The sequence below is a fragment of the Cyprinus carpio genome, chromosome B3 (assembly GCF_018340385.1).
Source record: "Cyprinus carpio isolate SPL01 chromosome B3, ASM1834038v1, whole genome shotgun sequence".
Lineage (NCBI taxonomy): Eukaryota > Metazoa > Chordata > Actinopteri > Cypriniformes > Cyprinidae > Cyprinus > Cyprinus carpio.
Genome location: NC_056599.1, coordinates 33,444,227 through 33,464,680, shown reverse-complemented (window position 1 = coordinate 33,464,680; position 20,454 = coordinate 33,444,227). Strand labels below are relative to the sequence as shown.

Sequence of the window (20,454 nt, the reverse complement as noted above, 5' to 3'; positions counted from 1 at the left end):
CTTTACAAGTTTTAAAATGGTGTAAAACTAGGCTAGTTAAAATATCCTTACTAAGTCTTATTGTATTAAAATATACAGAATTTTACCTCTAGACAAAATCTGGGATAAGAGATGTTCTGCTGGTATTTGGTGCGTGACCCCTTTGAATTGATCTCATCATAAATAACCACAATGACCTATAAAGAGGAAATATGGCATGCAATGGTCAATAAAAATCAGTCATGGTGGTTTGAATGTACAGTCACACCTTGAACGGTTAAATATATGCCCAGTGGACAACACGCAATATCTGGACAAAAACACTGATAACACCAAGATAAATACATAGAAACCTTTATTAAACAATTCTCATTATTCAGTTTGTTTTGATCTGAGTAACATCAAAGTGTCACATGACCGAGCCAGTGCTGAACATGGAACATGAGGAGCTGAAGAACATGCCCTGGAGAAAACGCTGAAGATCTGGAGCGACAAGAGTGGAAGGCTTCATCTAAGAGCACAGGCCATTCATTAAAACACTAGTATTTTTAATTCAAAACCACAGCTCTGAGATATGACATGAAATATGAGCAACCTGAATGACCAATATCAGGTAAAATAGGCACTTTGTAACCACATCGTTCTCCTTGACTCGTACACAAAGAAAGCACTGACACAACCCCCTCAACAACACTCACTTCGATCATTAATCACCTCACACCATCCCAACAGAGTACTGTAGCCCTGAAACATCTAGGTCATGACAGGTCACCATTTTTGGAGTTACGCTATTTCCTTCCGTTAAAAAAGAATTGAAAACATACAAAAACATTTTAAGACATTATAGGCTAGTCACGTTTTCCACTGTGAACAGGAAATTCAAAGGATTTTCATGAATTATGATTGCAAGATTTCCCCCCTCTTTTGCGTGGCTCATAGCGCACTGTATAATAAATAAGCGCCTCCTAGTGTTTCACTTACGCAGAGGGGTTATAAAAGAAAAACACCTCGTATTTCAATTAGTTGAGCTAAATTAACCATTGAATTCACTGCTAATAGACGAAAGAAGAAAATAAAAGTCGAGTTCAATCGGTTTGCACATTTCGCGCATTCACAGTAGTTCCAACTTAAGAAAAGGTGCGTTCAAACTTTTGCCTCCACTACAATGTTATTTAGTTAGAAAGCTTCGCACATGAGATACCGACTAAATATTTACCGTTTACACAAATTTTTAATTTGTTCCCTAATTTTAGTAATTTCAAGCCCGTTTTTTTTGTTCAAAATTGAAACAAGGGAACAAATTAATACGACGTCAGCCACAATTTACTAAAATGAGGGAACGAATCAGACAAGGCAAACAAGGGAAATATTAAATTCTTAATTCGCGCAAATGATAGATATATATATGAAGAGTTTATTTGCAAAAACATCCCATTTTTTAAATTGACAAAAATCATGTTTTTTATTACGTTATCATATTTCTATTGTGTTAGTTAGCTGTATTCTTTTTTTTACCTAATCAAAATAACCCAACTGTAGTTTGATTGAGATTAACTGGAATGCACAATGGAAAAACGTGATTTTCTGAATTTTTAAAAAAAAGAGTTCTGTTTTCACAAATGAACTCTATTTACATATATCACGCTTCATAAAGGGCTTCTAATCGAAAGTTTGAGACATTTTGAATCAAAATTCTTATCTAGAAGAGTGAGAAAAGGGACCACAAATCACTGCGGTTTAACAGTTTTAAGTACTATGGGCTAGTTTAACCAAAAGACAAGAAACCCATGTTTAAGTGCAGCTCAAGAATGAAGTAGAATCAGTAATAAAATAATCTATTTTCTAGAATCAAAGAGCTAAAGGCAGCATTACACATCAGGTCAACCATATTACCCTAAGATGGGTCATAATACAGCTCTCACAAATCTGCACATAACCCCTGTGAAATACAAAAACGGCATCTGTTCTGAATCAAAACGCAGATCAACCACGTTGGCACTGGGACAGAAGGAGACATCAAGCTTCCTGTCCAGAGCCGGACATCAGCAAAGGCAACACAAGAAGGGTGTCCCCTCTCTTCCCACACACAGCTGTTGACTCATTCATGCAATGCTCCTCCAGCAAGCACATATTTGGGTATTTTGTTCGTGTTTATCTCTAAAAGCACACTAGGGCTGAGTTTGTTATCTTGTGCCCAGAAGTGACGCAGAGGCAACCTCTTATCTACTGGACAGGAGTCTCCTGAGGGCGACAGACAGAGAGAGCGCGACGTTTCATGGTCTAGGAGACGATTATGGCTGCAGCCCCTCTGTTGTCGAGCGGGACATCACCGAGACGAACTGCGCTCTTTGCTCACGCAGTCGTCCTGGCTTGTGATGTCACCGTTCCCCATCATGCCACAGGTTCTCCTCTTCTTTCTGCGATGGGTCATGGCGTCGCCCTCAGAGCCCGAGTCAGCCCAGGATAAAGGACAAATGTGAGAACGCAAGCATCTCATGTGCACATGAAAGTATCCCCAGTGGGATTTAATGAGTACAAATGAAAACGGTGACAATCTTTGATATTTCGTGAATTAAAACAAATTTATGTGAATTTTGAAAAGCTAGTTTTGATTGAAATGAAGGTTCCTCTGATTTGCGGTAAATTGTTTGTATAAAAATAAACATAAGATGCACATTACTGCAGGACAGAAAGGGATCAGGAATATTCATAATAATCTCTAATACTCACCAATGCTGCATTATTTAACCAAAAGGTGCAATATTGTGAAACAATCACAATTTAAAAAGCTGTTTTCTATTTGAATGCATTTTAAAATGTAATTTATTCCTGTGATGCAAAGCTCCAGTCTTCAGTGTCACATGATCCTTCAGAAATCACTCTAATATGCTGGTTTGCAGATCAAGAAATTTATGATTATTATCAATGCTGAAAACATTTTTTAACGCATTCTTGAAGAACCAAACAATCAAAAAATAAATGAAATTTTAATGACTCCTGTTTACATTCAGGCTGTTAAATATGCATTTATTATTTTTTATCTATCTATCTATCTATCTACATAACTACATATATAAATACTAATTTAATTATTTTTTAATAGGAAATATCCAAAAACAAATAAAAAACTAATAATTAAATATATGTATGTGTATGTGTGTGTGTAAATAGACAGACATACAGACACACACACACACATATAAAATTGTAATAATTAAATGCATATTTAACAGCCTGAATGTAAACAGGAGTCGTTAAAATTTCATTTATTTTTTCATTGTTTGGTTTAGATAGATAGAGGTGTTATATAAATATGTATAGAAAATACAGATATGACTACTGCACTAAAAGTTTTCTTTAAGGATTGTTAATCATTTCTGACATTTGAATATTAATTTAAATTAAACAGTAACCGTGGATAATACACTGTACTGTTCAATGTGAATTTATTGCGCCCTCTAGCTTGTGTTAACTGTACTGCCCCTGTTTTCACCATCTGTGTTGAAAAGAAAAAGCTTAATTAAATTATCAGGCCTGTTGTCTAGGCCTAGTTCCATGTAGAGCTTGGTCACATGGTGGGTCAGTGAGTGAGCAGGTGAATCAGAAGCTCATGTCAGGACTCTAGTGCAGGGGGTTGTGTGTGGGGTTCTGCAGGAACAAGCTGTACCTCTGAACCAGAGTCGGAGGAGCTGGAGGAGGAAGAGGATGACGAGTCACTGGAGCTGTCCGAGGCAATGCCTGTTGATTCCTGCAGGTCCACTTTATCTGCCAGAGCAGCAATATCAGGCCTCTCCTGTTTCAGGATCCTGAGACACACGTGAGAAACGTCATCACAGACCCACAAATATTCCCACTTACAGCTTGATTGGACAGGAGCACAATACTATTGTTTTTTTTTTATATACACCTTCACGTCTCATTTCTTCCTAATGTTCACATTTTAAATACACTTACTTTTGATACACTTTGTTAGGGGTAAAATTGTTTGTTGTGAAACCAATGAACAAGGCCCATTTGAAGAGCAGCAAAAATATAAACATCTTTATTAAAAAGTAACTGAAGTGAATGAAGGAACCAGTGTACAGAGCAGGGTCTTACCGGTACCACTTTCTGGAGAGTTTGGGGCGACCTCGCACAGTCTTGTGCCACACGATGGGGAAGTTAGTGGTGCTCGCAAAATTCTGGGTCACAGCAATCGCAGTGTCCAGATTGAGGACAACATGCCACCATCCACCTACATGAAACATGGGTTTCAACCTCAATTACAATCACGGCTGCATGATCTGTTGCACGAGAATCTATTATTTTGACAAAACTGTGGATTTGAACTGCATTATCATCATTTTGCATCTCTACCGCGGCTTACATACAATCAACATAAGCATTATAATTATATCCTTTCTGACATAATCTGCACTTAAAAAAAGTCTTAGATAAAATAATTCCTCAAAAACATTTACTGTGAACAATAAAGTCAGGTCTGTATCTGTCAGATGGTTTTTTCAGATGGGATGATGGGTGTGACTGACCTAAGTGTGTTTTTTGTTAGGAGTATAGGTCTTAATGAGTAGAAGGCTTCTACACTTCACCTGCTTTCATACGAATACTTTCTGTTCTCACTGAACTGAGCAGATGGTTTCTTTGTAATGCCAACATCTATTTAAAGTTGATAAGCAAGACTAACAAAGCCTTGGATTCCTTTCCAGCCTCATAAACACCACGTGGCATGAAGCTTGAAAGCCATGTGGTTTAAAGTTATGTTGAGGGAAGCATTACTCAGCACTCATAATACACTCAACATATTATTATAATTATATACGGGCTAAATATTAGAACTGAGAATCCACTTCAGCACATAATAGTGGAACAAGACTGACCTGTCAGTAAAACATTTTGAAACTAGTCCAACAAAACAGATATGAAAGGGCGTGTAAGTGTTGAATGGAATAACATTGTTCCTATTTATGACTTCAGAAGTTGTGGAACGGAAAGTCAAATCAGTCTACTGCATTGTGGGATGCATACACATTTTCACTGAATGTGCAGTAACTGACCGGGCACAAACACAGTCCCTCCGATGGACAATGAATGTGCAGTAACTGACCGGGCACAAACACAGTCTCTCCGGGATGCTGAAGGATCTCCAGCGGTCTGAACTCGGCTGGCCAGGCGGGCTGCTGTGTGCGGGGGTAGATGACGCTGAACCAGGTGATGGCCTCGTCCTGCTGGTTCCCCCCGTCCTCTCGCGTCACCTTGATGAGCTCACGGGGCGTGTGGGTGGGGAACAGGCACCAGCGTTTGTGGCCCTGCACCAGAGCGTTCCACGCACTCGTACCGAGAGGGTCAATGTGGATGCCTGTTCCAGAGCGGGCAGGACCCATCACAAACCACCTACATGAACGGGAACAAAAAACAGCCTTAATAAACTAAAAACATACATGAACTAGAATTAGTGTCTGAAATTTTTATAAAGACATTACAAACACTATAAAATCATTATAAAACATTATAAAAAATATATATATTATACTTAATTTCAATGAAGTTTATTTGTTTGTTTGTTTATGATTTAACGCCATGTGAGCCAAGTTTATAAAACTTTTACATATTTTTCTCCTTTTCAATCAATATAAAATGTCATTTCTTAAATGAAATTGTAACAAATGAATTTTTTTTTTTCTATTTTTCATCAAAAGTAATAGTAACTAATATCCAGTGTTGGGCAGTAACTAGTTACAGTAATAATATTACTGTAACTAGTAGTGTAACTAATTACTGTTGCCAGAAAGTAATAAGTAATAATATTACTTTTGAAAGGAGTAACTTGTAATGAGTAATATATTACATTTTTTGAGTAACTAGCCCAACACTGATTATAACAAAAAATAAATCAATCACATTCATATATAAATCACGCTAATAAATACATTCATAACAAATAACACTAAAAAAAAAAAAAAAAAGTACCTCTAATGTTTTTTTTTTAGAAACCAAGGCTTGTTAAGCACCAAGTGTTTATTAAAATCAGCACGGCTGAAACAGAGAAGTGATGGAAAGAAAGGAAGCGTTACCTGTACGGAGGACGCCTCTTCTCCCCCGCGAACTGAAAGAGGTCGTCCCTAAAGAAAACCGGCACCTGGTAGTCCTCCAGAAGCTTGCGGCGCTTGGCATGTTCGCCGAAACTGCTATCAAAAATGTAGAGCGGGCTGTCGTCATGCGTCGACTCCAAATACTCCATGTAGTACTTCATTTTCATCTTGACAGAGAAGCCATCATTGTCCTCGCCGCATTTGAACTTCTGGTTGCGGTATTTGCGCTTGAGTCGCTCCAGGGTCCACTTTTCCCGGGCGGGCCACGGGTCTTGACAGTTCAGTAGAACCACGGGTTTATACGGTTTCTCAAAACGCTGAATGAACTCCTCGGGACTGAGACGCTGGGTGTCCACTCGCTCCACGTTGTCCTGGACAAAGACAGGCAAGCCGCTTTTATTTTCTATGAAGCTTTTTACAATCATTTCACAGCAGCTTTAAAGAAAGTCATACATAAACACCAGAGCACTTGAAACCAAATCAAAATTCAGATTTAAAACTATATATAACACAACTAGAGACCTTCAGATTTAAAACTTGATTCATTTACAGTAGATAAAGCCAAAAACTTTAGGAGACCATCAAAAGCATATGACCATGAAACCCCAACATCTCTGTGTTGATAGGCTTTTTAATATATCACTACTTGAGTCAGTTTCTCAAAGCTACACAATACTTTGGAATATAGTCCATAAGTGGAACTTAATTCATGGTGTTTTTGTCTATTTTAGAGGTAGTTTTACTGTTGCATGAAAACATGTTCTGGGTTTCTGAGCCACAATTTACTGACAGTACAATGAAGTCTAATGCCTCTAAGAAAGATCCAGATCCATTTTGGTTTAAGCACCCCATGACACTAAAAGAGCAACAGCGCACCGTTCGCCTTAGACAGGGTCTCTAAAATGGCTCGGGTCTCGCCGGTCAGATTATATTTAGCCACTCCATGAAGATTGAGCTCTTCACAGACACACAGGAACCTCACATGCAATGATTCAATTGCAAACGAACTTCAGTTACATTTGACAACATCTATCAGAGCCGATGGGACCTTAATCTGGTTTCAGAGGGGACACGCTCTAATGCTTTTTTAGCAGAGAGGTCATCAGCTGCAACAGCAAGTCACAGAGACATCTTGCAAGCTTCAAAAAGGACAAAAATCATGATAGTAGGCAATAAGACAGGCTATTATTTATATATATATATTTATATTTATATTTATATAGACACATATACATATATTAAAAAAAAATTCAAAGTTATTGTATGACTTATAGTACATATATGAGAATGTCCCTGATAACCATTGTTATGATCAAATATATCATGGTACTTTGTGGTACTGTATACATTTTAGAAACCTCTAAATTGTTCTGAAAACACCTCAATATGACGTAAAAAAAAGCACAGGTTATCCTAAACATAAAAAAAAAATAAAAAAAATAATATTCAACAACACTCGAAACAACTAGCAACAATGAGCTTTTAAAGTGCGTCTTCGTGCACGAGGAAGCGCGTACGTGCGCTGATGAACGTAGCCACCTGCTCCCGCCACCAAGCCGCGATCCGACCACATGTGCGTGCGACTTCGACAACAACAAACTACAAGATGCCAGCGTGTAGCGTCCAGCGTTCCCGGTAACGCCTAGGCTACGCGCTACGCGGCGTAAACATCGTTACCTTCACTGTGCGGTGCGACAGATCAAAGCTCTCGCAGTAGTTGTGTTTGGACACAGAAGCTCCAAGTCACTAGCTGGAGCATAGAGACACGCGTAGCCACTTTGATCCGTTCAGAGCTTTAGGCAATCAATATACCAATCAGCTTTTTATTAACAGTGCTCTACGCAATACAGGAATCAAGTTATATTTATGTGAGAGTAGGAGGCGGTTGATATACTGAAGGGCTCGATAATAAACTAAAGTTAGATAACCTGGTGGAAGCAAGCTTCTTTCACGCCTTATGGCGCAATCTAACTGCTAGTTATTTCCCGCCCCCTTAGGGAGAATCTAAGAAGCTGATTGGCTGACTTTATGCTTTGCTCTGTCAGTTTGGAATCCGATTGGCTGTCCAACGAACGTCACAAGAGAAAGAGCCCGTGTGTGATTGGTTGAATGGATTTAATGGCCGGAATTGTTCTGGAAAGCTGAAAATAAATGTGGTCCAAGTCAAGTACTGTGAGGTAAAACATCAGCAAGGGACCATGGATGAATCTTCTCAAACCCTAGTAGAGAAATCATTCACGTTTGAGGACTGTGGAGGCTCTCAGTCCCTAACTGTGTCTATTCCTGAGGTACAGCAAAGTTTTTAATACTTTATGTAATTGATTTGTTAACAATCTTACAATAAGCATTCTTATAATTCAGGTTCTTGATCCACAATATGGGATGTATGTTTGGCCCTGTGCGGTGGTACTGTCCCAGTATGTGTGGAGGGCAAGAAGAGAACTACAACACAAGACCGTTCTTGAGGTGACTGCATCCCACTCACTAGACAATCAATCAATAAACACCAGTAACCCAGTGAAGCCATGCATGCTCCTGCCATCACACTGCTCCATGTTTCAACGATGATTTGGATAATTTAGCTAATGTGATGCACCTTAACATCTAGTCACCAAAATTTGTCCAGCCTTTCCAAAACACACATTTGTCAAAAGTTCCCATGCACAATCCTGATCCTAAGTGAGGAGAGTCCAAGAAGAAATAGTTGTTAGCCAGTGTTTCAAGCTAATTGAATTCGGGTCAAATTGACCCGCCACACAACAGGAGGGTAACGAAGAGTGTCTGTCTGTTGCAGCTCGGTGCTGGAGTGAGTTTGCCTGGTGTGGTGGCTGCCAAGTGTGGAGCTCGTGTGATTTTGTCAGACAGTGCGGAGCTCCCCCTCTGCCTGAGGAACTGCAGGCGCTCCTGTGACGTCAACCAGCTCCCCAACGTGCCTGTGATCGGACTCACCTGGGGACAGGTATCTCCAGAGCTCCTCTCGCTGCCACCTGTGGATGTTATCTTGGGATCAGACGTATTCTATGAACCTGAAGGTGAGAAACCTGTTTTATCTTCTTTATCTTACTTAGGTTTCTAAGCATTTAACAAAACACTGCTTTGAACAGATTTTGAAGATGTGCTTGTGACAGTCTCCTTTATTGTGAGGAGAAACCCTCACGCTCAGCTCTGGACTACCTACCAGGAGAGAAGGTGACCTTCCATAAACACTTTCTGACCAACAAAATTCTATGACTTTTCTAGTTGTGTGTGATTCTTGGATAGGATTTTAAAATAACGTTTAAGATTACACTCACAAGAACAGTTTGTAGCTTGTGAAATATGGCTTAATATTTTTTTTGCCATCAGCCATAATGCCTATTTAAAAACCTATTTTTCCATCTTTTCTTGCAGTGCGGACTGGTCCATAGATGCCTTGTTACTTAAATGGGATCTGAAGTGCATTAATGTTCCGTTAGAAACGTTTGATGCAAACAAAAACCATCTCGCTGGATCAACGCTTCCAGGGAATCATACTGTACAAATGATGATTATAACAAGACAAGTGCTTTAATACATGTGTTTGAATTTCATAAACTTTTATATAATGTGAAAATCTTTTTCAAATAGTGTCCAACTCCATCCAGAACATTACACATGACCTGATAAAGATCTGCCCTGCATTTTCCTCCTCCACTTCAAAATGCCAGATTATTACCAAAATGTTTATTTGAAATTATGCTAATATGTATACACAATAAATTAAGCACATTTTGCGATGACATTAAGATGTAAGGATTTAATATTCCATTTATTGAAGATCCAAAAATAAAGCCACAGAACAAAGTTCCTTGTATAGTTTAAGAGACTCCCAATTTTCCAAATTGCGGAGCAAAGTAAACAAACTTTGTAAGACGACAGCATTTATGCCACCAAAAATGTATGTGCAGATGCTGCTTGACTTCGGCAACAGCTGCAATCTGGAGAAAACCGGAAACAGCCAAGCACTCAGCACTGCAACACCGCATCTTAACAGCTAGACAACTGCACCTAGTGCACAAAACACTGGGTTAGAACCCAAATATCACACATGAAAGGCTGAATAAACTAAAAAAAATGGTTTAACATCAGGACTGTAATATACAGTAAAAAGAACACAAGCTATTCATACTATTTCCAAATCATTTCAAAATGAAGCACAACAATAGTTTAAAGCATTTGCAAATTTGAACACAAATGCCAAATCTAAATCAATTTCTATACAGCGTCTTGCAAAAGCGACACAATCGAGGTGCAGCTAGCACACACTGAACCATCCCTCAAACAGCTTTACCTTAAACGGCCAATAGAATTGTGATGCTCGTCCTACGCAACAAATTAAAAAGGACACACACATTTAAAAAAAACCTCACTGAAAATAGGAAAAATATATACAAAGGGCTGAATAGCTATCAAACAGTTTGAATATGCAAATCAGTCATAATGACCTTTATGCCCATGTAGCCGTTGTGTAGATTTCAGGGTTTTCAATCTGAGGTTCCTCAGGCTCCTCCAGAGGTCACACGATGAGACAGACCTGAGAACACAAAACTGTGGTCAGACATGTGACGAAACATGAAAACATGGAAATGAAAGAAGGGAACGATTACAAAAAGCACACAGCCTCTGGGGAAACCAGATGTTATGGACAGTTAACCGTAACACAAAAATTACACATTTTATACAAAATGCATTACATTTACAAAAAAAAAATAATTTTAAAAAAGACTTCACAAGCCAGTTTCCAGAGATTTCGGACAGTATAATGATCACAAACGTGCTCATGATGATTTACAATGGCTTCATGTGTTTCTCATTGAATCAGAACTATAATACTGCTCTTATAAAGTTGCTTGGTCTTTATAATGTGAATATTTGTTTAATACTTTTTTGTTTTTAACTAGTGTTGCAACAGTTTAACATTATGTATCCAATGAGTGTATAATTATAGATTATTATAAATTATTTTTACATTTATTTCTTATATAATTTGATATATGTTTTACATATTTATATTTATATACAAATACACACTGCCGTTCAAAAGTTTGGGATCAGTAAGATTTGTAAGTTTTTGTTGTTGTTGTTTTTAAGAAGATTCTTATGCTCATCAAGGCTGCATTGGATCAAAAATACAGGGGGAAAAAAAACAGTAAAATTGTAAAATAACCATTTTCTATTTTAGTATACTTTAAAATATAATTTACTCCTGTGAATCAAAGCTTAATTTTCAGCATCATTCCTCCAGTCTTCAGTGTCACGTTCTTCAGAAATCACTCTAGTATGCTGATTCATTATCGATGTTGAAAACTGTTTCTGCTGCTTCAGTCTTTCGTAACAATGTACACTACTGTTTAAAAGTTTGGAGTCAGTAAATTTTTTTCTCTCTATTTTTGAAAGAAACTAACACTTTTATTCAGCAAAGATGTGTTAAAATGATAAAAAGTGACAAAGACTTTTTTGTAAGAATATCTGTTTTTAATAAATGCTGTTCTTTTGTAACTTAATATTTGTAAAATAATATTTCCTAATAATGTGAAGATCAGAAAAAAAATGAACAATGGGGCATAAAATATCAAATATCAACAGTCAACAAAATAAACTGTAAAAGTTGCATTTGTGAATGTGACAATTGGTCAAAATATATAATTAAACTAATGAAATAAAAGCATTTTAATCCTCTCTAGAATATTCAGTGAACCCAAAAAAAGAGAGCCTCAAGTACTCACCTACAGAAAAACAACACTACCCACAAATCCGTTCGTGGAGGAGAAGGATGACGCCACCTTCAGCTGACAGATGTCACATGACAGACATTTTTGATTTCAGAGACGGGCAAAGAGAAGTCGAAAACAAATAAATGTATATTTACGTTTACGAGCTATACAAAATGTTTGTTTTTTTTCCCATATCGAAATCGCCTTGATCAACAGGTGTTTACATCAGCGCACCCAAGTAACTAGTCGGTAAGTTTACTGAGCACAATTACTACTGAAGTGGCTCTCCATTCAAAAGCCTAAATAATACGACTGATCATTTATTAAAGATGCATTATTTAAACATGATTTATTCCCATCACACATGTAGCACAATAGCTGTTTCGGTACAAATGAACGTCCTTCAGAGCTGTTTGATCTCATGAGGAAGCAGTGTTCAGATATCAGAGATATGAAAAATAGCGTGGTCACGTTTTTAACCAGTTGTGTCAGGTGTCACTTGACTTTGATGCGTCTGTGTGTTCGCTAGTCTCAGGTTGTCATCGAGCTAAAGACTGGAAGCCAACATGAGTCCAGAAGGAAAGACCCTGCTCAACGTCATTGTCCTGGGCTTGGGGTTTATGGTTACGTTTACTGCCTTTGGCACCTGCGGGAATATTGAAGTAGGTTTTGAGCTTTTTCAGACTTTGAAATGCATGATCTGATGAATGCTATCATATCAGCGTGTGTGCAAACCAACATTTCACTTTTTTCAGCAAACCGTAATAAAGAGTTTCAACAGTACAGAGTTTCATGGAAGTGGCTACACAAGGTATTGGTTTTCTTCATTTATTCCTTCTGTCTTTAGAAAGACATTCTTTATAGAGCTCAATGGTGGCCACCCACTTCTTCAGTGGCCTTGGTGCCAGAAGGAACTTTCTCGTTCACTTTTTTCACTGGGTATTAAAAAAATGTAAAGTATGTAAAGTTGTGCATAAGCATTGCAGATGACATAAAAAATGGAAGTTACATAAAACCGTTAACATAGGAATTTATAAAAAATGATACAAAAAAATGTAATTGAAGTGTATTGCAAAATATCCACTAACATGTGGATAAAACAGGATTTTTACTTTTGGAATCCCACAGTTGTGCTCTGTTTCTGCTCAGGTCATGTGACATGTTTTGGCCTTTTTGAATGAGATTTGTGATGGCTGAGTTATAGATGAAACTCCGGTCATCTGATGTTGTGCTGTAATCTAATGAATCTCTCTTTGACCTGAGTAATCACTTTGACTGTGGTTATGTAACAAAGAAGTACTGTCTGCTCTCAAAAAAAAAAGAGAGAGAGAGAAAGGAATGAGGTTAGCATGTGACAGTTATGACACTTATCCGGCACAGACTCTATTTTTTTCGCTGAGAAATTTTATAATTTTGCCAAAATGTTTGATGTTACTTTGATGTTAGGGTAGTTGTAACACTGGTTATGAAATATACAGTATATATACAGTACAGACCTAAAGTTTGGAAACATTACTATTTTTAATGTTTTTGAAAGAAGTCTCTTCTGCTCATCAAGCCTGCATTTATTTGATCAAAAATACAGAAAAAACAGTAATAATGTGAAATATTATTACAACTTAAAATAATAGTTTTCTATTTGAATATACTTAAAAAAAAAATATATTCCTGTGATGCAAAGCTGAATTTTCAGCATCATTACTCCAGCCTTCAGTGTCACATGTAACATCCAGTCTATCACATGATCATTTAGAAATCATTCTAATATTCTGATTTATTATGAGTGTTGGAAACAGTTCTGCTGTCTAATATATTTGATGAATAAAAAGGTTAAAAAAGAACTGCATTTATTAAAAAAAAAAAAAATCTAATAATATATATTCTAATAATATATTTTCTTTACTCAATTTAACACATCCTTTCTGAATAAAAGTATTGATTTTATTTAAAAAAAGAAAGAAAAAAAAAATTACTGACCCCAAATTACTGACCAGTAGTGTATATTGTTATTACAAAATATTTATATTTTAAAAACATAGCTTCTTTTTTTTTTTTTTTTTTTTTTTTACTTTTTATTCATCAAAGTATCCTAAAAAAGTATCACATGTTCTGAAAAAAATATTAAGCAGCAAAACTGTTTCCAACTTTGATAATGAATCATCATATTAGAATGATTTCTAAAGGATCATGTGATAATGATCCTAAAAATTCAGCTTTGCATCACAGAAATAAATGATAATTTAAAGTATAATAAATTTAAAAACAATTATTTTAAATTGTAATAATATATCACAATATTACATTTTTTTTCTTTATTTTTGATCAAATAAATGCAGGCTTGATGAGCAGAAGAAACTTCTTTCAAAAACCATTAAAAAATAGTAATGTTTCCAAACTTTTGGTCTGTACTGTATATATATATATATATATATATATATATATATATATATATATATATATATGTCTTCTTGGAATTGCTTTGTTTATTAATATTTAAATTGTTTAATGAACAGTATTAATCTTTAAAAAAAGAAACAGAGTCATCATTTTTGTATTATGAATGCATATTAATCTTGATTCTTTTGAGACGTGTACATATGTGAGTTAATATTTTTCTATAAAACGCAATGAAATAGTACTATTGTATTTATTTTGATGATCACTATTAATTAAAATCCCACCCTTAACACATGCGTCTCATACTTCTCTTCTAGCATGGCTATTATCTACGCCGTATTCTCCGCGTCTAACCTTATAGCGCCTTCAGTGATAGCTGTCATTGGACCTCAGTTGTCTTTGTTTTTTAGTGGACTTGTTTACAGGTAAGTGCCTGAAGGACTTAATTTAGTAATAGTAGTAGTAGTAATTTAGTAATAAATGAGTAATTTATGATTAAAAAGCCTTAATCTGTGCTCTCTTTTAGTGGTTATATTGCTGTTTTCATTCATCCGTACACCTCATCATTCTACACTTTATCTGTGTTGCTTGGAATCGCCGCTGCAGGTGCGTTATCATTATCGGCTCAGTTATGAAATCATATTTTGTAGTCATACACTCTCTAAAGCTTTCCTGTAACTTTGTGTCTTGCAGTGCTCTGGACAGCCCAAGGGAATCTGCTCACCATCAACTCCAAAGATTCCACCATTGGGAGAAACAGTGGAATATTTTGGGCATTGATGCAGTTTAGGTACATCTTGCTTGTTGTCATTAAGTATGCATGGAAGGAAAAAGAGAACATGAGGAACAATGATTCATTGATTATCTTTTATTCACAGCTTATTCTTTGGTAATCTCTACATATTTTTTGCGTGGCATGGCAAGAGTCACATAACAGGTGAGTATGTTTTATGTAATAAACTACGGCAGCCAAATCACTCCACAACTAACATTGCTTTTTTATTATTGTGACTAATTATTGGTTGAAATGAATTGTTTGCTTATTTTGTATAACAAAAACATACTGTAAAAGAAACAACAATACAAACAAAATCATTTCTGAATGGTTGACAGAATTATAATTTAGCTCTCTGGCCAAAAAAAGCTGAAAAACGTTGTCTTGGTGTCAGATAAGGACCGTCAGACGGTTTTCATCACACTCACTGTCATCAGCCTGGTAGGCAACTTCCTTTTTTTCCTGATCCAGCGACCAGACCCAGAACTGGCACCTTCTGATGCTTCTGAGTCACCTCTACCAGCAGACATCTCTGATAGTAGCTCTGTGGTGTGAGTGTATATTTTTATGCACTTCTGCAAGTCAAGACATTTTTCTGGAACAGTTTAATCATATTTTATTGTGTCATTTTTTCTTTGTCTTGTTTCCTGTTCTTGTTATTCTTTTAAGTCCATCCCAGAGTCTTTGCTCTCAAGCTTTAGATGCATTCAGTAAGTGGTACTAAATTATATAAAATATATTAAAATTGTGTTTTAAAGCATATTATTAACTTACCTCTTTCAAACATAAAAACAAATACATCTATCCAACACAAAAAACAATACATCAATCAACAAACAAATAGATTACTCTGGTAAGTTCAGTCTCAAAAAGGGAAAACAGTTTGACTGAGCATACCCTTTGCGTACTCTGGTAAGTTCAGTCTCAAAAAGGGAAAACAGTTTGGTAGCAGTGGTAATTCACACCATAATGGCAGATAAAGAAAGCCGATTATGAAAAGAAGAGGGCCCAAAACAGAACCCTGGGGGACCCCTTTAGAATAAGGGGGATTTGTGCTTCTAGATAATAATAATGTATTTAATAATAATAATATACACTATATAATCTGTCTGGTAGCAATGGAAATTCACACCATGATGACAGATAAATATAAAGCGGATTATGAAAAAAACGAGGTCCCAAAACAGAACCCTGGGGGATCCCTTTAGTAGCAGGGAGATTTTTTTCTTCTAGATACTAATAAGAATAAGAATATATTATTATATGCTATATAATAATATATGCATTATAAGTTTTACTGTTTTTAGTCTTTTTTTTAACAAGAATTGTTATAAATATTAACAAAAAGCGTCTTTTCCTTTGGTTTGTGTCCAAGTTACATAAAAGTTGAAAAATAAGCACCATTTTTGTTCACTGGATTATCCAAACATAGGTATTACTACAGTACATGGATAAAAATAACTATATTGCCATATGTACCATTATAGTGATGTAGAAGACTACCTGAACTGTAGTGTTGAGACAATGTGGTTGCCTATCTGTCCAGGTCTCGAGCTCACCTTTTACAGTGGGGTGTATGGGACATGTTTAGGGGCCATGACTCAATTTGGAGAGGATGCCAAGGGTCTTATCGGCCTCTCTGGAATTTTGATAGGTGTTGGTGAAATACTTGGTAAGTCAGTGCATTACAATTATTGTGCTTCAGTTCTCTGTGGACAGAATGTAATAAACTGTTTTCTCTGCTTAACCAGGTGGGGGAGTATTTGGGATCCTGGATAAGTGTAATCGTTTCGGCAGAAACCCGGTGGTGTTTTTGGGCATATTCACACATATTGTGGCATTCTACCTCATCTTCCTCAACATAGCCAGTGATGCTCCAGTGGCCCCCGAGGAAGGCACACAAATGCAAGCTTTTATCCAGCCCAGGTAAGAGACAAATTTACAGAACAGGACTTTCCAACAAGGACGAGCAGTGAGATTAGAATAAGACATAAAGATGCACTAGCTGTTTATTAACACTTTTCTGGCTTGTTTTGTCAGTGTGACTGTGGCGCTGATATGCAGTTTCCTGCTGGGTCTGGGTGATAGTTGTTTCAACACTCAGCTCATCAGCATCGTGGGCTTCTTGTTCCGGGAAGACAGTGCTTCAGCATTCGCAGTCTTCAAATTTGTTCAGGTTTGAACCTTCCTTTTATTAAAGTGTTGTTAGCATCAGAAGTATTTAAATTATTTGATGTAAAAATCCTATGGTAAAATGGTTGGGTCATATTTCATTCAAATATCAAAAAAACGTAGTTTCTATTCTTAATGTATTTGTCCGAATAAATGAATTCATTTAGACAAATGTATGTTTATGTGTAGTATGTGTTTATGGCCCATGATGTTATATTTCTTCCTCCTGTCTCTGCAGTCCATCACAGCTGCGGTGGCCTTCTTCTACAGCAACTATCTTCTCCTGCACTGGCAGCTGCTCATTATGGTGCTGACGGGCTTCCTGGGCACCATTACTTTCTTTGTGGTGGAGTGGGGCGTTATCAACAGTCGACGGGACTCGGATTATGACAGTATCTGATAGGAAGAGTTAGAAGGACTGAAGTGCCAGAACTACATCTCATCTCCAGCCATCAGCCTCAGTGAGCAGATCTACAAGCCATCTTCAGTGGCCATTTTCCTCTATGGTTTAACGCTTTGGTTTAGACCATGCATTCTCATTTTCAAGCGAATCGGCTGTGTAGAGTCTCTTCTTTACTTGCACTTAAAATATGTTTACTCCTCAGATGGGATCTGGGATGAAGTGCTGTAATGCAATAAAAGTTTTGTTCAAATTTTGAAGTTTTCACACGGCATTATACTGTGCAATGCTAGAGTCTGGATTATCTTTCCAACAATGCTTATTTTCTATACATATAATTCACCCAAAAATTAAACATCTGTCATGATTTCCTCACCCTCAGGTTCATAGGGTGTTGTTTTGTACATGAACATGAGGGGAGTTTTCTGAAGAATTTTCATGCATCTTCAATCTTCATAGTGACCACAGATGTCAAGCGCTGAAACAAACATGAACATGCCATTAAAGTGGTCCATACTACTTGTACACTATATTACAAGTTTTCTGAAGCCCTACAGTTGTTTTGTCTCAGGAACATATTGAAATGTAAGCTGATAAACTTCCCTCCCGTCAAAGCTCTAAAATAGAATTCACATTCAAACATGCCACTTAAACACTTTGCATGAGGTTCAGCCAAACTCTATTGGTCTTTGTATGTGTCGTAAACGAATGCAACTTACCCGTTTGAATACGAGGAATGAGCTTTGCGAGCTGGGGCCTTAATTGACCTCAATTTCAGTCTGATCCTCAAAGAAAACTTTTATATGACATCAGATGTAGTGCATTAGACATATTTATTGGTCCATTTAGTTATTGTACTACTTAAACTCAGTTATTGTGAAGAAGTCTTAGTGCAAATGCAATAAATCACTTAAATGTACACTACGCTGTGAGACTATAGATTAGAAATATGATTTAAGACTATTTTATTGGTTCACAACTACAAAATCAGTATCAGCATGAAACACTCAATGCACAGTCAGTAGTTAAATTAGAATGTCTTGTTTATTTTAATTATTTTGCCTTTCTTTTTTTTTTTTTAAAGAAACCAATTTTGCCAAAGATTGAACCACTCTTTGTAGAAATTTGCTTTATTGTTTTTTTTTTTAGGTTTGTCCTTATTTGTGTGAAGTGAGCAAATATGTCAATGAAACCGATTGCTGGTGTAATCAATAGAAAACAGAGAAAGAATGACTTGGGAATCATTTTTTTGTAATTGCAATTATACTAATATCAAGCTGGGCTTAAGTGCATTGAGAAAGGGTTCAGAAAGACTCTCTCTTAATACATTCACAATACGTATGTTACGAGCTGGGAGCTACATGTACGTGATTACGGTGTAAACGGTTCGGCTTTACTGGTTCAGAGCAATCTATAGGATGATGAGGGAAAATGTGACAAGGATATCTGATCGTATACTTGAATGTATCGTACTGTAAAAATGGAAATTGCACCTGGATATTCTGTTTTCTTTTATAAATATGTGTATACATGGGATTAAAGTCCTTTTTGAGCCTTTGACTATGTCTTTTTGCAAGCTATATGATACCGTTGTTTTACAGTAACAAGTGTTTTGTTGTGGGACAATGACAAGTAAGGATGTCCAAGGAGATGAAAGCTCTTAAAAATATAATATTTGTATTCACAATGGTTTTATATATTAAAAAAAAAAACTAAAAAAACTAAATGAAAACTAGCATTTTTCAGATGAACTAATAAATGGTGTAAGAATCATGTTTATTATTACTTTATTATTTTGAATTGAAAGAAAAACCATTAAAACACAAAATATTTGAAGTATAAATTATACCAAACTACTTCAGAGTTTGGCATATTAATAATTAAAGCACTTCTTTGGGTCTTTACAACACCTTGATGTTTGACACTTAACACCCACAAAATAACTTAATACATTTTAATTAAAAAAAATATCTGTAACATCTACATTTATTATATTTAATGTATGTTTTTTATTAGATATATCTTTTAATAAACATCTGATCTGACATTTATAGAAATACATGTTGCTGGCTTTAATGTAATAAATATGCATAACCTCAAGAAACCTTGTAACTTGTAGAAGTCATTATTTTCTAATAATAAGTATATTATTAATAAGAACAATCTCGATGAGGTTAAACAGCAGCTCATCAAGATCTATTATGGACAAATGTGCTTGTAAATATAAACTGCAGCAAAAAGCATTTGTGACAATAATGTGACATACCTTTTATATAAAAATGGAAGAAACATAAAAAACTGTACATTACGATTTGGTGCCTGACATGGAAAATTTGAATATGAAGGATTTTCTTTCTTTTTTTTTTTTAGGTTGGATGATTTATGTCAATAATGACAAAGATAGAATTATTTTTATACAGTTTATTATTATTATTATTATTATTATTATTATTATTATTATTATTATTATTATTATTATTATTATTATTATTTTGGCACAAAGAAGCGTTCATAGAAAGAAATGATCAAGTTCCAGGTCAAATTTCCAACAGTTCCTCCAAGAAACAACCAACCAAACAAACAAATAAATAACTCATCGCCTGCTTAGAAAACGGCATTATTTTGTTTTGTTTCGTTTTTTCGTGAATATGTAATATTTTATTTATGAATGCATGTTTTGTACACTATGGCTGTTTGTAGAGGCCAATGTTGTCCTATTATATTATGTAATGAAAATAAAACGGAGAAAATCCGTTTGTTTGTTACTTTTATCATTACGCTATATATTTTCCATTAGAAATATAAATAATGTAAATCTGTGTACAGCTGTTCATCGCTCTCACGTGCACTACCGATGCTGCCACTGGATCAGTTGCTGGGCAACCAAGACGCCGCGGCTCACAACAGAAA

At 36.0% G+C, this 20,454-nt stretch overlaps 3 protein-coding genes across 4 annotated transcripts; 2 read left to right on the top strand and 1 right to left on the bottom strand.

Annotated features, from left to right (window-relative positions):
- Positions 1–317: 317 nt before the first annotated feature.
- On the bottom strand, positions 318–8,268 carry LOC109080251 (bifunctional arginine demethylase and lysyl-hydroxylase JMJD6-like). The gene is made up of 7 exons (XM_042721409.1): positions 8,259–8,268; positions 7,746–7,804; positions 6,051–6,439; positions 5,084–5,370; positions 4,078–4,213; positions 3,647–3,785; positions 318–2,437 (listed from the first exon to the last, which is right to left on the bottom strand). The coding sequence occupies exons 1-7, from the start codon at positions 8,266–8,268 to the stop codon at positions 2,306–2,308; spliced, it is 1,152 nt and encodes a 383-aa protein (XP_042577343.1). The 3' UTR covers positions 318–2,305.
- mettl23 (methyltransferase like 23) lies at positions 7,577–10,204 on the top strand. Of its 2 annotated transcripts, XM_042720875.1 has the most exons (6): positions 7,577–7,703; positions 8,114–8,356; positions 8,430–8,534; positions 8,863–9,100; positions 9,173–9,257; positions 9,459–10,204. In XM_042720875.1, exons 2-6 carry the CDS (start codon positions 8,267–8,269, stop codon positions 9,616–9,618), a joined length of 678 nt encoding a protein of 225 aa, XP_042576809.1. In that variant the 5' UTR covers positions 7,577–7,703; positions 8,114–8,266; the 3' UTR covers positions 9,619–10,204. The 2 variants fall into 2 exon arrangements, with proteins under 2 accessions (XP_042576809.1, XP_042576810.1); XM_042720876.1 differs by lacking the exons at positions 7,577–7,703; positions 8,114–8,356 and having other exon boundaries at positions 8,446–8,507; positions 8,853–9,100.
- A 1,644-nt stretch (positions 10,205–11,848) lies between these two features.
- Positions 11,849–19,101, top strand: LOC109085469 (UNC93-like protein MFSD11). The gene is made up of 13 exons (XM_042720874.1): positions 11,849–12,049; positions 12,330–12,462; positions 12,556–12,611; positions 14,515–14,622; positions 14,724–14,803; positions 14,891–14,987; positions 15,076–15,134; positions 15,367–15,518; positions 15,652–15,689; positions 16,460–16,644; positions 16,724–16,898; positions 17,013–17,148; positions 17,383–19,101. The coding sequence occupies exons 2-13, from the start codon at positions 12,367–12,369 to the stop codon at positions 17,542–17,544; spliced, it is 1,344 nt and encodes a 447-aa protein (XP_042576808.1). The 5' UTR covers positions 11,849–12,049; positions 12,330–12,366; the 3' UTR covers positions 17,545–19,101.
- The last annotated feature ends 1,353 nt before the right edge of the window (positions 19,102–20,454 follow it).

Bases quoted from the DNA above. Each gene is read 5' to 3' on its own strand.
- mettl23 (XM_042720875.1), top strand. From the start codon at position 8,267: ATGGATGAATCTTCTCAAACCCTAGTAGAGAAATCATTCACGTTTGAG. The intron at 8,535-8,862 runs GTGACTGCATCC...TGTCTGTTGCAG, and splicing joins AACACAAGACCGTTCTTGAG to CTCGGTGCTGGAGTGAGTTT. The intron at 9,101-9,172 runs GTGAGAAACCTG...TGCTTTGAACAG, and splicing joins CGTATTCTATGAACCTGAAG to ATTTTGAAGATGTGCTTGTG.
- LOC109080251 (XM_042721409.1), bottom strand. The intron at 6,440-7,745 runs GTAACGATGTTT...GTCTTTGTCCAG, and splicing joins TGTCGCACCGCACAGTGAAG to GACAACGTGGAGCGAGTGGA. The intron at 4,214-5,083 runs GTCAGTTACTGC...TGTTTCATGTAG, and splicing joins AGAGACTGTGTTTGTGCCCG to GTGGATGGTGGCATGTTGTC.
- LOC109085469 (XM_042720874.1), top strand. From the start codon at position 12,367: ATGAGTCCAGAAGGAAAGACCCTGCTCAACGTCATTGTCCTGGGCTTG. The intron at 12,612-14,514 runs GTATTGGTTTTC...CTTCTCTTCTAG, and splicing joins CATGGAAGTGGCTACACAAG to CATGGCTATTATCTACGCCG. The intron at 16,899-17,012 runs GTAAGAGACAAA...TTGTTTTGTCAG, and splicing joins CAAGCTTTTATCCAGCCCAG to TGTGACTGTGGCGCTGATAT.